Source organism: Leopardus geoffroyi, chromosome B1, assembly GCF_018350155.1.
Source record: "Leopardus geoffroyi isolate Oge1 chromosome B1, O.geoffroyi_Oge1_pat1.0, whole genome shotgun sequence".
NCBI classification, from domain to species: domain Eukaryota; kingdom Metazoa; phylum Chordata; class Mammalia; order Carnivora; family Felidae; genus Leopardus; species Leopardus geoffroyi.
The window spans coordinates 134,041,486-134,058,094 of record NC_059327.1 but is presented as its reverse complement, the minus strand read 5'-3'; the positions used below and the strand labels follow the sequence as shown (position 1 = coordinate 134,058,094).

The 16,609-nt window shown below is 34.6% G+C and overlaps 1 protein-coding gene across 13 annotated transcripts in view; it reads left to right on the top strand.

Annotated features, from left to right (window-relative positions):
* PTPN13 (protein tyrosine phosphatase non-receptor type 13) overlaps nucleotides 1–16,609 on the top strand; it is a 233,895-nt gene that overhangs the window by 103,878 nt on the left and 113,408 nt on the right. For all 13 annotated transcript variants that reach the window (XM_045473442.1, XM_045473439.1, XM_045473437.1 and 10 more), the window contains exons 4-6: nucleotides 3,290–3,355; nucleotides 5,598–5,783; nucleotides 10,341–10,428. In XM_045473442.1, the coding sequence (XP_045329398.1) occupies nucleotides 3,290–3,355; nucleotides 5,598–5,783; nucleotides 10,341–10,428 (340 nt within the window). The remainder of the gene's footprint in view (nucleotides 1–3,289; nucleotides 3,356–5,597; nucleotides 5,784–10,340; nucleotides 10,429–16,609) is intronic.

Genomic DNA, 16,609 nt, shown 5'->3' with positions numbered 1-16,609 from the left:
CTTTCCAATGCCAAAGGCCTGAAAACTAGGATAACTGATGGTAAGTTCCAGTCTGAAAGCCAGCAGGCCTGAGACCCAGAAGAGCTGATGTTCAAGTCCAAAGGCAAGAAAAAAGCTGGGCACCTGGGTGGCTCAGTTGGTTAAGCGTCCAATTCTTGATTTCCACTCAGGTCATGATTTCACGATTTCTGGGATCTAGCCCCATGTCGGGCTCTATGCTGACAGCCAGAGCCTGCTTGGGATTCTCAGTCTCCCTCTCTCTCTGCCCCTCCCCCACTCATGTATGCTTTCTCTCTCTCACTTTCTCTGTCACTCAAAATAAATAAACATTAAAAAAAAATTTTTTTAAGCTTATGTCCTAGTTCAAAGACGGTCTCACAGAAAGATATTTTCTATTCCTCAGGAACGGGTAAACCATTTTATTCTGTTCAGCCTTCAGATGATTGGATGAGGCCCACCCACAATAGAAGAGCAATCTACTTTACTCAGTCTACTTAATTAAGTGTTCATATTATCCAAAAAACCCTCACAAAAATTCCCAAAATATTTAAGCAACTATCTAGGCATCCTGTGGTCCAGTCAGGTTGATACATAAAATCAATCATTATAATATATACATAGATGATCAGCAGGTATACAGTTTTATAACCTAATTTTAATAATTGTGCTACTAACTATAGTCATTTATAAAAATTAATATATAGTAACTCATTTGGCATATTGAGAAGTAAATATAATAAAGAATCTTAGAGCACTATCTCAGAATCACAAATCAATATTAACGTGTTAAAAGAAATATATTTGAATATGTAACTAGTTTTTTATGCTAAAGCCATGAAGTATTTTTCATATATGTGGGATTCACATATGAGGTTCTTTGAAAAGGAACCGAAACTGAAATATGCCAATAGCCTGCACTATGCTATCTTGAACTTAATGTACATTTAATTAAGTCCAGCAGGCATGAATTGAATATCTACTGTGTACAAGTTCTGTGTTAGTAGTTGAGAGATATACTAAGCTATGTAAAAAACGCTTCCTCCAGGAAAACAAACGTGGACACATCTTAATTATATTATAGGCAGTATTAGTTAACTCTTTTATTAGAGATGCAAATGAAATATATCTGTACGTGAAAGAGAGAATGCTTTATCCTGTTTGGGAAAATTTATATGGCATACATCTCTCGACCATCAGTAATATGTAGGAATTTTATTGACAGATGGAAAAAAATTCTTAGTAGAAAGAACTGCTCAAGAGAAATTAAGAGAAGGTTTTATTTTGCCAACAGAAAATTATTTCGTAGTGCTGAAGTGTTTAGGTTGTAATCGGTGGAGAAGTACTACAGAGGAAAACTTATAAATCTGCCTAGAAAATGGAAGTGGAGGCAAGTCAGACTGACTCTTGTTTATCATTATAAAAAATTGGGATTTTTTTTAAGATAAGAGCTATGAAAATATTTGAAAAGAGTAACAACTTTTCTAATCTGTGTTTGGAATAAATTAGGAGGTAAAGTTAGAGTAGGTTAAAGTGCTGTGAGGTTATAAAGAGCCAGTTTTATTTGTGCATACCCCATCTATTTCTAAAGAGGATTTGACACAGTTTCCAGAATTAAAAAATAAAAATGAGAAAATAAGAGCAAAGTGAAAATAAAGACAAGAAAATAAGATGATGTTGGAATAAGATTGGTGAAAAAAAATACTTATAGTAAGGGGCACCTGGGTGGCCCAGTTGGTTAAGCACCCGACTTCGGCTCAGGTCATGATCTCGTGGTTCTTGGCTTTGAGCCCCACGTCGGGCTCTGTGCTGACAGCTCAGAGCCTGGAGCCTGCTTTGGATTCTGTGTCTCCCTCTCTCTCTGGCCCTCCACTGCTCACACTGTGTCCCTCTGTGTCTCTCAAAAATGAATAAACGCTAAAAAAATTTTTTTTTAAAAATACACATAGTAAGATTACACAGTATTGATAGAGATGGGCTAAAAGTTTAGCTCTGAATTTCTTCACAGGAGGAAAAAATGGGAAATGATTACTTATAGGATTAACTGTCCTCACTTTCATCTCGCTTCCTGTCTCACAGGAAAGAAGTAGAAGCAGTCAGAAGAAACTTTTCCCAGGATCTCACTACCAGATTACTCAGCTAAATTCCCACATTCTCTGCCTCCTTACTACAGTTGAGCCACCCTGTGCTTCTCTGTCCCGCCAACTCCTTCCCTGGTGCTGTACCTTCCACCCTCTCCCACTTACTCAACAGTGCTCTCCCAGCAACCTTGCTCTCTCCTGCACTTCCAGTTTTCCCTGTCGGATCACTTGTATCAGCAAAAAAATGTGTTGTTATTTTTTTCATCTTTAAGGAGCAAACAAACAATGCAAGTAAAATCTTTTTTCACCCAACGTCTTCCTCCATCTACGACCCCATCCATTCTTAGTAAGAAAAATGCTAATCAAAATTTCAATTAAAAAAAATTTTTTTCAGTGAGATTTTTTTTCCCGTTTCAGATTGGCAAAAATCTAGATCTTTGTAGCACATACTATAGACAAAAAAATTTTTTGTGAAAAAAAATCTCTTACATGTTGCTGGTAGAAATGCAAAATACTACAACTTCTTTGTAGGAGAATTCAACAATGTGTATCAAAATTACAGATGATTTACTCTTTTATTCATAATCTCTGAGAACCAAGTCAAGAGAAATACCTGCATGTACAAAATGACATCACCTATATCTCTTGTTAAATTAAAAATGCAAGTGCAGAGTAATTTTAAAGTTTCTGACATTTTATAAAAGGGGAAAAATTAAAAGATGTATCTGTGGGGTGCCTGGCTGGCTCAGTCTGTAGAGCATGTGACTCTTGATCTTGGATTCAGGAATTTGAGCCCCACCTTAGTCATAGAGATTATTTAGTTTTAAAAAGAAAGGAAAATACTCTGGTTTCTCTTCAGATCTAATAATTCTTTCACCTTTTATTAAAAAAAAAAAAAAGAAATATACAGTATTAGTGTGAGTTTACATAAAGAGACTTTAAAATAAATAAGAACTAATAAAATTATTGACAGATGATAGGCTAGGAAATAAAGGGGGAAATTTGTTCTGATCGTTTCTAGTCTTATTTTCTATTTTAAGTTATTACATATGTTTATGCAAAATATGAAATGATTAATTTCTCAAATCATATGTTATACTTTATCTGGGACAAAAAGTCATGAATATATAGTACTTGCTAATTTTTTTAGTACTTGCTAAAGTTTTAAATTTTATTTTACCATAATATGATTTTTAAAATTCTATTCCTAGATCCATATTTATTCTCTTGGAATGACATTGTATTGGGGAGCTGATCATGAAGTGCCTCAGAGCCAAGTAAGTCAAATTGTCACATCTGTACAACTTCACCCTTTTTAGAAAGTTCTTCCCTGTATTTATATATGTTCTACAGCATATTATCAGGCATACCAGCATTTCTATGCTGTTCCATTAATAATGTCATACTCTCAGAAGGAAATAATAAAATTCTAAAGACAATTATTGTTCTCAGAATGTTCTTGGAATTGTATCAGTTGCTACCCAGGTTTCAACCATTTAGTCTGTGAAATGTAGTGGCCTCTTCAAAAATTACAGCAAGTCCACATAATTTCTTCTAATTTAATGACTTATAAGAATGATTGTAGATGTTGATGATTTCATTCTTGAACTAAAGTGATAACCTTTTTTGATGCAGAAGCATAGGAATAATGGATCTCAAAGTATATACTTCATTACTTTTTTTTTTTTTTCTTGTCCCTTCAAAAGTATGCTTCGCTAAGCCTATGGCAGCAAACACCAATATTAAAGCAACACTTTCTGAAGTCTTAGGCTCCAATGACCATTGGGCAGTTTCTAGTCCTTATTTTCTAAAATAACTGATTCCTAAAGACCCAATATAAACATAATGACAAATAGTAACTGAAACTATAAAAATAACTTATTTCAGACTGTCTAGGTGGCTCAGTGAATTTAGCATGTGACTTTTGATCTCAGCTCAGGTCTTAATCCCAAGGTCATGAGTTCAAGTCCTGCACTGATGTCTGCATTGGGCTCCGTGCTGGGCATGAAGCCTACTTAAAAAAAAAAAAAAAAAAAAGATAACTATATTTCATCAGAGCAAAGATTTAACATACATAATTAGGTTTTATTTTAGGCATTTAGAAGTCGAAAAGAAAAATAACTAGGTGTAAGGGTTTGTTTTAATTAAATTAAGAAGTAACAGGCATTTTAGGCTTTTATTCTAAAATCCAGATATCCTAAGATCCGTGAAAGATGGATGATGTCTTCAACTTGGTTCAGTCTCATTTTGTATCATGAAAAACCCTCAGTTTCAACTTGATAAATAGAAGTGAAAAAGTTAAATTATTACTGGATATATTGGTATCATATACAACCTAACATACGTGCAAAATGTGATCACAGCCTATGACTAACACTTTATACTCTTCAGATAACTGAAAATTAAGTCAGTATCAATAATGTATAAATTGGAGAGGAAGTATATAAACTTTCACTAGTATTTTGCTATCAGAAATCATAGTCATTGTGCAAGTATTCAATACCATTTCAAAAGTTGAAGCCCCGTCTTGTGTCAGACACTGTACTAGATAGTAGGAATAGAATGGCCTGTGCCTGTGGAGTATATCCATGAGTCCAGGCATTAAATAACCAGTTATAACAATGCGTGAATGCTGTGGTAGGGAACTGGAGGGTGCCATGGAACACCAGAGTCAGAGCCTTTAACTAGATTTAGAGGGTTAGGATGTGTTTATTAAAGGACACTGCATCTAAGGTGAGATCTAAAGGATGACATAATATACAAATGGATGAGAAGGAGAAAGGAAGGGTCACAGGGAAAGCATGTTTCCTCCAAAGTGGATGTACCAGTTTAAACTCCCACCAACAGTGCTTTTCTCCTTATCAATATTATCAGTCGTCTTTTTACCCATTCTGTTTAGTCATGTAGTGGCTTCTTTTTGTGGTTTTAATTTGCATTTTTTTGTATGCTTATTGGATATGTGGATATAATGTTCTACAAATCACGTCAACTAATTAAAAAATCTTACATTCCAGTTTCTCTGATTCACCAGCATAATGAGAACTGATATTTAAATGACTTGAGTCATTGCAGTATTTGAAATCTAAGTTATCATGAGAGTATCAAATTATATTTAATATATAATGAATATGTTACATTTTATCAATTGTTAGGAAATCATTTATTCACCCAAAATGTACACACACACTCACATAACTGCTTACCAAAATATTTGAATGACCTAGGAATTCCATTTCTTTATTATACCCTACCCCCCTAACCCCCCTACCCCCAAAAAACAGTTTTTCTGTAATACTTCCTGTCTTGGGAGATGTGTGTTAACCATCTTCTGCTAATAATTTTTTTGGATTATGAAAAGATAAAATACACTAAAATGTACATACTGCTAGATAAGGAGCTCATTTCTTCCGAGTATTTGAAATGTGTTTGGTGTGGTTCCTATGACTCCTGAAATGGCTTGACTTTGTTAGATAAGATTTACCCACACTTCTGAAAGTGCCTTTTCTTTCTTTATATTAGCCTATCAAGCTTGGAGATCACCTCAACAGCATACTGCTTGGAATGTGCGAAGATGTTATATATGCTCGAGTTTCTGTCCGGACTGTCCTGGATGCTTGCAGCGCCCACATTAGGAATAGCAACTGTGCACCTTCATTTTCCTACGTGAAACAGTTGGTCAAACTGGTTCTGGGAAATCTTTCTGGGGTAAGCCACAGTTCCGACTGATGCAGATAGTCATATTTTAAAATTTAGCAGAGTATCACAGGATTTTCTTTAAAGATACTATTGGTAGCATTTTCTCAATGAAGATGAGGACAGGAGAGTAAATTTCTTGTTCTGATGTCAATGGTTTATTTGAAATGGCACTTAAAATTTAGAAGCCCAGTCAATGACTTAGTCTCCTAGATTTCGTAAGAATTAGTCTTTTTTTTTTTTAGAACTGTATTCCAACAAGTACTATAGAGTCACAGCATGTTAGAGCTGAAATCGTCTGCTCTTGCGTCCTTTCTTACATGCTCAGCAAGTGGTTCTGTCTATTATGAAAAACGTACTGGGGTGCCTGGGTGGCGCAGTCGGTTAAGCGTCCGACTTCAGCCAGGTCACGATCTCGCGGTCCGTGAGTTCGAGTCCCACGTCAGGCTCTGGGCTGATGGCTCAGAGCCTGGAGCCTGTTTCCGATTCTGTGTCTCCCTCTCTCTCTGCCCCTCTCCCGTTCATGCTCTGTCTCTCTCTGTCCCAAAAATAAATAAACATTGAAAAAAAATTTAAAAAACAAAACAAACAAACAAACAAAACAAAACAAAAAACAAAAAACGCACTGACATACTAAATGGATTTTCACATTAATAACGCACTTTCTGTTGCTCTGTAACCTCTTTCTTGGCCGCTTACTTGTCTGGACAAGGCTATTCCTGAAATCCTCTCCACCCTCTGGGGACACTGTCACCTGATGGGCAGGGGTGATACATGCTTGTATCTCTCCTAGATTGCCCCAAGACCTGGACTCTCCCATTCTCTCTCTTGTCTCAGATGTGAAGAATCCCCACAATAACACACACGGTATTTATCGTCCCATCTCTGCGTTTCTTGAGCTACATTCTATCCCATTTGCCTAGTTTCCCTTGGTTTCTGATACCTGTTTAGATCCAAACTTCATCTGCTCTTACCCTTTCAAGTGAAGTCCTTCTCCTTCGTGTGGACCACAATTTGCTACTGTCACACAGTGTTCTTGATGGCTTCTTACTTCTTCCCTAGGAGTTCAGCTCTGTCATCTTAATCAGGATGTTGTATGGCTGGCAGGGGTATATCCAAATTCCATGCAGTTTGCCAGTTAACAAGAAACAGGGTCATAGATTCTTCCGGGCAAGTGGTTTGTAAACTGTACCCCATGCAGCCTTGGTACTTCTGTAGTGAAAGGAATACAGGTAGTAGAGACTGAGTGAATGCGATTCTTGGCTGCTGATTTCCCCTCCTTAACTAGAGCTGCCTCCAATTTTAATTGATTTATTTGTTTATATTCCTGCACATGACTTAAAAAAAACAAACAAAGGTAAAACTACTAAAAATCTATGAAAGCCCTCTATCCAGACCAAAGTTTCCTAAATATTTTCAAATATAGTTTTGTTTTTAAAAATTCCTGTGTGGGGATGCCTGCGTGGCTCAGTCAGTTAAGCATCTGACTCTTGATATTGGCTAGGTCATGATCTTAGGATTAGTGGCACTGAGCTCCACATCGGACTCTGCACTGACAGTGTGGAACCTGCTTGGAATTCTCTCCTCCTTCTCTCTCTGTCCCTCCCCAACTTGTGCTCTCTCTCTCTCGCTCTCAAATAACCATTTTTTAATTAAATAAATAAAACTTCCTTTGTGATCAAATAATTTTGAGGAAAATCTAATATTTAAGAGAAATTAAAATATATTTTCACTGCAGAACTTCTCAGAACCTTTAATACACTAGACTGTATTACCTTCAAGAATGATATGCCTACATGTAGGTGAAACATTTCCCAAACTTATTTGTGTCTTTTTTTTTTTTTATAGATTTTTCCCATAATACTAATGATCTGTAAAGCTCCCTTTGAGAAGTATTGATCTGTACTAACTCACTTTATAAATAAGGAAATTGAGATTCACACAGCTTATGGGATATATGTTTCCTATTAGTCCAGGGATCTTTCTGTTATACCACACCTCCTCTAAGACTTGTCTTGCTATTTTTTTGATACAGTAAAATTGTTGAAAATACTTTTTCTTCCCCTTTCCATGAAGAAATATTCCTCCATTAAATTCTCTTATCCTTCTAATAGTTGCCCATGTTAGATAAAAGATGTCTATCTCTTCACATTTAGTATTTAGGTCAGTTTATTGCAGTAACTATATATTGCTCATCTACATATGAAACGTGCTAGATACTGCAGATATATATAAATTTGAATAAAATGTTCTGCCTTCTAAGAGCTCTTATTTAAAGACCATTTGCTTAATTATAAAATGCAGAGAACGGTATGGAAAGCAACACAGGAATTTTAAAAGCATTTTGAAGATTTGAGGGGAAAGGATACAAATTATGACTGCATTGAAAAATAGCACTTTGAACTAGATCCAAAAGTCTAGATAGAAAGTAATCTAGGCAGAGGGAAGTAAACCGAGATAAATGCTGTGAAGTAGGAAAGAACAGGGTATGTTTGAGGAACAGTATTAAGTCTGTATGGGGAGTGTTGTGGGATTGGTTAGTAGGAGAGAAGAATAGAAGGGGCAATTAGAGTTCATATATAGGGAGCCTGCCTTTCCAGAGGCAAATTTCTACTAAGAAGAAATAACAACGTTCCAGTCATCGTTCCATTGCTCTTGCTAGTATCACTGGACAGAACTCCCAACAGCTACCGTTTTGTTCTGTTTTGTTTTTTAATGTTTACTTATTTTTGAGAGAGAGAGAGAGAGAGCAAGGGAGGGGCAGAGAGAGAGAGAGAGGGAGACACAGAACCTGAAGCAGGCTCCAGGCTCTGAGCTGTCAGCACAGAGCCTGACGCGAGCTTGAAGTCATGAACCATAAGATCATGACCTGAGCTGAAGTCAGATGCTTAACGGACTGAGCCATCCAGGTGCCCCTGGATTTATAATCCATATGCAAACAGGTTTCACCAATGGAACAATATTAAAATGTGTGTGTTTGTGTGTAAACAAATATGTATGCATTCCCCTGGTGCCAGATTTAAATAATTTCTTTTCATCATTATCTCTCCTTCTTTTTCTTGGAGTTTTTACTCTAATTGATCATCTAAATAAACCTAGTGTTCTAATTTTTCATCCCTAATTATGTGGAATTTGAATTTGATCTAAGTTGATACACTTTTATTTATTTTTTAAAGGTAATATGCTTTTTTTTTCCCACCAATACATTTTTAATTTTTTTTTTTTATTTTAATTCCAGTATAGTTAACATACAGTGTTATATTAGTTTCAGGTATACAATATAGTGATTCAACAATTCTATACATCATTACTCAGTGCTCGGTTGCTCATCATGATAAGTGTACTTTTAATCCCCTTTACCTATTTCACCCATCCGCCCCAACCATCTCCCCTATGATAGGCTTTATTTTGTTTTATCAATTTTTTAAAGTTCTTACTTTATTAATCTTCTCATGAGAAATCTGCACAATCACCACAGTCACTGCAGAATCTTTTTATTCCTTCTGTTGTCCAGTCTCCTGCTCACTGCTAGATACTTCATTTCTTTTTGTCAACACCAATAATTGGCTTTTGCACTGTCGTCTTGACTTTCTTCCTTCTGTTCTTGTGTTCCTTTCACTGTTTTCTTGAGGTCTTTTTCTTCTCAAACAGGCCATCTCTTTGTTTGGGTTCACTTTTCTTTGCATAATCCAAGGAATCAAAAATCATACCAAAGCCAGTTGTCTTACCACCACCCGAATGAGTTCTGAATCCAAATACAAAGATGGTGTCTGGTATTGTCTTGTACATTTTGGGTAGTTTTTCCCAAATTTCTTAGGTACTATCACCTTTTGGGGATGAAGAACATCAATAACCATTTGTTTCCACTCAAGTACTCGGTTGGTTATGAACTTCCCAGTCCGGATAGCTAACTGTGTCGTCCATGATGGCAACCGAGCTTCAAGGAGCCAGGGAGGAAGAAAATAACATGCTTTATTTCAAAGGAGTACCCTTAGTTAAAGTTATTAAAGCTTAAGACTACTTAAACATTTTATTATAAAGGAGATTTAAAAGAGCATTGATTTAAATTTAATTGTCATCCCTCAATATGTCATTAATTTAAAGCATTTCTCAAATGTAATTTCTGGCAGGAAAAATCTGGTAAATTATTTTTGAAAATAATTTAAGTCAGTACCCTCAATGCATAGTTAAGTCAGGAGAAAATTTATTGTACCAGAATTAATATGATTTTAAAATTATAATCTAACTTGAGAGAGTAATGTAATTATCAGGAAAAAAAAAAAAAACTCTTCAAGTTTACTGTTTTCAGATGGAACTCATTTTAACTACTTCAGTTTGGCTTTCTTCTATAACTCTGCCTTGCGTTTCATTTCCTGAAGAGTAATTGGCCAGAACTGAGCTACATAAATCCTGTTGAAGGAATACAAATTAACAATAGTAAGTGCTGAGTGTCTTTAGTTAATGTTTTACTCCAAAAATTGTCTAACTAATGTCATTCTGTAGACAATTACCATGAAAACAAAAGGCAGGTTGTTTTGTCAAACTTGATTTTTGATTATCTGTGTACAGACGGATCAACTTTCCCGTAACAGTGAACAAAAGCCTGATCGAAGCCAGGCTATTCGAGACCGATTGAGAGGAAAAGGATTACCAACAGGTAAGAATATATTAATGGGAAACTTTTGAGCTTTAACCTTATTTCATTGTTTCTTTTATGAAATCATTTTTACCTGACTTGGAAATCTGATAATTGTGACCATAATTAGAATACATGCATGCAGGGGCGCCTGGGTGGCCCTCTCTTTTTCTCTCAAAATTAAATAAGCATTTAAAAAAAACAGAAAAGAATATAAGTATGCAAAGTGGAGGCAGGGAACCGACAGGAACAGTAACTATATTAATATATAAATCCTTTAAAATTATGCAGAAAACATTACTAAGACAACCAGGACTCCCATAGTAAATCATTTCCTTTCCAATATTGTTATTATAGCAATAATATAATTTATTTACTTTATCATGGAATTTTATATTAAAAATAATTTTTTTTTGAGAGAGAGAGCGTGAGAGAGCAGGGGAGAGGCAGAGAGAGAGAGGGAGAGAGAGAATTCCAAGCAGGCTCCGTGCTGTCAGCCGAGCCTGTGCGGGGTTTGAATTCATAAACTGTGAGATCAAGACCTGAATCAAAACCAAGAGTAGGATGCTTAACCAACTGAGCCACCCAGGAGCCCCAAAAATGCATTTTAAAGCAAGGTGAAATAAGCACATGGACACTATTGAAACAAAGTTTCAGAAAGCAACATTACTTTTACTGCACTCTATTTTGTTTCTTTGTTTCTTTTTTTTTAAGATTTAATTTTATTTTTTTAAGTAATCTCTACACCCAAACTGGGACTTGAACTCACAACCCTGAGATCAAGAGTCCCACCCTCTCCCAACTGAGCCAGCCAGGCGCCCCTACTACACTGTTTTCTATTCTATTTCTTATTTTAATCGGAATCACAACCCCCTAAGTCAATTTCATTACCAACTAATTTTATGACTTGCAGTTATCAAATACTGTTTTAGGTTATAAGATACTTAGTAAATAAAAACTAATGAAAAGTGGTTTTGCTGTTACAAACAGCATTAGATAATTATGGGTCCTATATAATCACTTTTTTAAGAAAATGATTACAAATCCCAAACATGTAAAATGAAAGCAGAAAAAATTAATTTTTACATGAAAATTTATTTTTGTGTTAAATTTCAAGCTTGGCTTATTTATGAAATGAACTTTTGTTTTTGCTGATTATCTTTGTTCTCTATTTCTCAAGCAATATTGACAATTATGATAATCTAAACATGAAAAATATTTTATAGGTGAAGCATTTTATTGTCTTAAATCTTGGGGCTGTGCAAGGTAAATGTAAATATTGCTTAAATATATTCTAATAAACATTCTAATTGATAATAGATTAAAAAGCTAAGATGTTTAACTTTTTAATTTAATCAGATAATCAGGGCACAGCTGTCTTAGTTAAAGCCTATGAAAAAAGTCTCATTGTGAAACCTAAATATAGCCACTTGATTATCTGAACCAAATGTTTTACAGAATTCAGAACTCTTATATTGAGAAGGAAAAATGTGCCCCTCAGCAAGTGTACTGCTTATCTTGAGAAATCAAGGAAAAGCAATAAAATCGTTTCTGATGGAGTGATTCTGTAATGGTTTAGTTAGTTAAGTGGCTGTTTTGGTACTTCTGTTTTACTTATGGAATAAGGACTACTTTTTTGAAAAAGTACCTTTGCTTTCATATCATCAATATAATCAATTTATTTCTGGTTACATAAGGTTACTTTTCTAATACATATATTATTTATGCATGGGTCAAAAAAACAGAAGGCAGACTATATGTGTGTATATATATATATGTGTGTGTGTATATATACACTATATAGTATAATGTAGTATAGTTTTAAAGTAAAGAGAAATATTTTTACCTTCTTCTTGTAGGTAAAAATATTTCCCTTTATTTTAACACTATACTACAACTTGAGATATTGATATAGCGTGAACTTTGGTGCCAAGAAGAGCAGCATTTTGTTAATCCATCAACTTTTCAGTCAGTCTCCTGTTTTAGAGCTGAATAATAATAGAAAATTATAGTTAAATGTCAATGGCAAGCTGGAAGAGTCTTTTTCAAGAAGATATAGTGAGCACTTTAATAAATGAATGTTAGATTTAAAAGAAATGATTTTTCTTTCTCTTATTTATCATCTTTCTGGTTTCTCCTCCCTTTCCCCCATCCCTCTCTCTCTCCTTCCCTCACTCTCTGTTTCTCTCTCTTCTTCCTTATTTCTCATTCCTTTCTTTCTCCAATCTGTTTCTGGAATTCCCTTCTATCATCTCCTACTATCATTAAATGGCCATGTTATAGAATTGAAGTTGGTTTTCTTGTTTGTTATTTGTTGAGTTAGTAACTATAATGTTATATTATTAATTGTTAATTTTTAAGTAGTTTTTTCCTTAAAAAAAAAAATGTTCCTATATGTATGAGTCCCCCATTTTATCCCTGTCCATCATATATTCTATAGAAAACAAAAAAGATCATCATGCCATATTTAAAGACTTAAGTGTTAACATAGTTTAGATTGTATTACTTTCAATCACTCAGAGTCTTATTGTTACAGACAGTAATTATTACATACTATTTTAGTGTTGATAGTTTGAGCTGAATCTATATCTACTCTAAAACATACTTTAAATAGAAGGTTATTTTATTGTCATTTACATTTATACATATTTATACATATTTTTAAATAAATGTGTATACAAAATTAAGCTTTCTGGACATGTAGATGCTAAGGAGAGAGAATACCTATTATATTAAGCACACAAGTTTTTGTAGATGAAAAATGAATATTTGTCAATTCAATGGATATGAGAAAAAGTTTTATAAGACTATTAGATTTCATAATACATTTGTAATACAATTTTAATGGTTCCATAAAGAAATATATAAGACTCTATGATTTATTGTTTTAGATAATCTATGTTTAAACATTAAGTTGTATGCAAAGTAAAAAAAAAAGCTGTAGTTCACCATCTTGACTCATATTATTAGACTATTTTCTTACTATAAAAACAAATATATCAGAAGTTTTAGGGGCGCCTGGGTGGCTTAGTCAGTTAAGCATCTGACTCTTGATTTTGACTCAAGTCATGATCTCATGGTTTGTGAGTTTGAGCCCCACTGAATCAGGCTCACGCTGACAGTGCAGAAGAGCCTAGTTGGGATTCTCTCTCTGTCCCTCCCGCACTCACACACATGCACTTTCTCTCTCCCTCTCTCTCAAAATAAACTTTAAAAAAAGCTTTAAACCAAATTATTAATGCCTTTTGTGATTTTGTTTTTATAATATTAAGAGGTATTCAGTATTATTTTATAACAGTTCTTTAGAATGCTTATGATTCATAGACTATCCAAATGCAGATAATTTTGGCTTGACTGTAGTGAGTTTAAAATTTTGACAGAGAAATCTTTAGACTGTCCATTGATTTTATATCTAGTCATATCCTTCTATTGGAGAATTAAATCTCTATACCAATACCCAAGAGAATTTGTAAGGAATTACAATTTATCATTCAAGATAAACCAAATTTTGTTTGTGTTTACATTTTGGATAGAATTAGAGGTCCTTATACTTAAACAATAGCCTTTTTTAGATCACGTGTCATGGAAGAGTATTCTTCAGTTCTTAGCCATTGCTTTGCACAGTAGTATTACTGCTCAAGGGCTCTCTTAATTACCTTTAACAAATGTATAAAACCACATCTCAAAGATAGAATCAATATAATATACCACTTATAGCCAGTACCAGACAAGCAATTAGCAGCTAATAGTCAATGGTATATACTAATATAGCATATATAGTTAATATAAAAACTTTAAGATTAAAAAAATTACCTTGTGAAGAAGAAATATTCTTCTAGGACACCAGTGTTACTTTTGGGCAGTGCCAGGGTTTGGTTTTGTGTTGTTGTGTTTGCTTGTTTGTTTGTTTGTTTGTTTGTTGTTTTTTAATGCTCATTCATTCATTCATTCATTTATTTATTTATCTTGAGAGAAAGAGAGAGTGTGGGCAGGGAGGGGGCAAAGACAGAACCCCAAGCAGACTCCGCAATGTCAGTGCAGAGCCTCATGTGTGGCTGAATTCCATGAGATCGTGACCTGAGCCAAAATCAAGAGTCGAACACCTAACTAGCTGAGCCGCCCAGGTGCCCAGGCAGTGCCAGTTCTTAACTGTCAGTGGCCACTTGCAGCACAGGGCCTTGTTATACTACATCAGTACTAAAACATTCTCTTTGATGCAAACCAACCTGAAACCTTTATGTAGTGATAGCTTTAGTTTATTAGGTTCCTAGCCACAGTTTTCAGTAAAGAAAATTTCAAAATGGGCAGTGAGATACAAAATTAGGTTAAAAGAAGTAAGCGATTTTAGGGTTAACACCTGTATCTAAGTGATTTGGTCGTTAGATTGAAACTTAACAATGACATTTTTTATCTATCAGTAAATGACCTTAAAAGGTCTTTCCTCATATCTTACCTCTCAGATCTGTTACAAAAGCTTAAGGCCTAAACTATTGGGCTGTCTGCCCCCATTTTGTTATTTTATACTGCCAGTGCTGATAAAATGGCTTCAGTAAGCAGAAAGAAATCAGACGTTTCCTGCCAAGCTTAAGGCGGAAACCTACACCATGATCAGATCAGCATGATAGTGCTTCAGAACTTGGGCGTATTGACAATATCATGTTTCTTTTTTTATGTACTTGAACACACTTGTGAGGACAGATGGGTAATCGGGGAGCCTCTTTTAACACTGAAATGTCATTTTGAACTTAGCTTCTGGGGACGCTTGAATTTTTGAGTCTTGTGTGAGGGGAAAGGTGAATGATGGTATCCAAGTAAGGATGATGTTAATCATATATAAAAAATAATTAAACACAATGTACTTTACAAGGGAGATTTTTTTTAATTTAGCTAAAATAAATGGACTATGTTCTATTAGGAAGATTTTTTATATTCTTAAAATCTTTTATTTTTATTTATTTTCCCCATTTAGTTTTTAGCAAGCTGTGTATTCTCCAGAAGGAAAATGTTTATGGATTCATTTTATATTTGGATGCTCATAATTGTATTTAAAATAATTGTATCTGTAAACTCTCTCTGAACTCGGAGCCTTTTTGAGAGATAAAAAATCCACCTGTAGTCACCATTTAATCTGTTTTGAATAATTTGATTTTTTTAAATTATACAATCTAAAACTTTTGTTGGGGATCTTTTGATTTCTGGTTTCATGATTTCTTCTCAAAGGAACTTTTAAATTCCCCCTTGGTAGATAATTATATGCTGAGGAAAATAAAGCAGAAATGAAAGGAAGGAGGAATTTAGAATTTTATGTTGCCCTTATCCAGAAGATCTCATAATAGTGCATTAGGGGTTAGTTCATTTATCCTGTCCTCTTTAAGAAGAAAGTTATGTCCACGGTTTTGTAACTGAAGTGAGAAACAGAAATTAAGTGGCTTGCCCAAGCTCATGGATTGAATTTGGTAAAGCTAGAATTAAAACCCAGGTGTTTTGACAGTAATCTTTCTGGTAGATTACGCTACCTAAATTGGCTTTAAAAGATTTCAAGAAGTTATGCATTCAATCCATTCTACAATCATTCTTTTGGAACGTCTTTAATCAGGAACTAGAAATACAAAAACAGGTAAGACGTGGTTTCTTATGTTATTGTTCCAGTGGGGGAGGGGTGAGGAAATGAGTGGGAGTGATGACAGATACCAATATAATAGATAATTTTAATATAGTGAAAGAAATGTCCTAAGAGAGGGCCAGAATGCTCTATGAATATAGTGAGAGGAGCTAATAATTCTCCCAGGATGGGAAAATATTAAAGAAGTTTCCACCTGAACGCTTTTACGAGTAGTTCCAATGGCACTGCCTTCAGAAATAATTAACTTCCTATAATCAAAATGGGTAGTGAGCACAGCTCTTAGATGTACTTAATGTTTTCAGTGCTGTTTACTGCCTGTTAAATAAAATAATTACAATAGCCTAGCTATTATATATATACATAATACATATAATAGAAATATCTGGAAAGCAGTTGAAGAAATTGCACTTTATGCAGCCTCAAATAAAGTTAGTAAGTAAGGGGCACTGGTGTTAACAACAGTACATGGTTCTCGCTCGTCTAACAGACTTGTGCACCTAATAAATGAGTCTGGAATTCCATGTTTCTCCTCACTTAAAGGGCCAGATTCTATATTTGAACTCTCATTTTTAGTTCCCA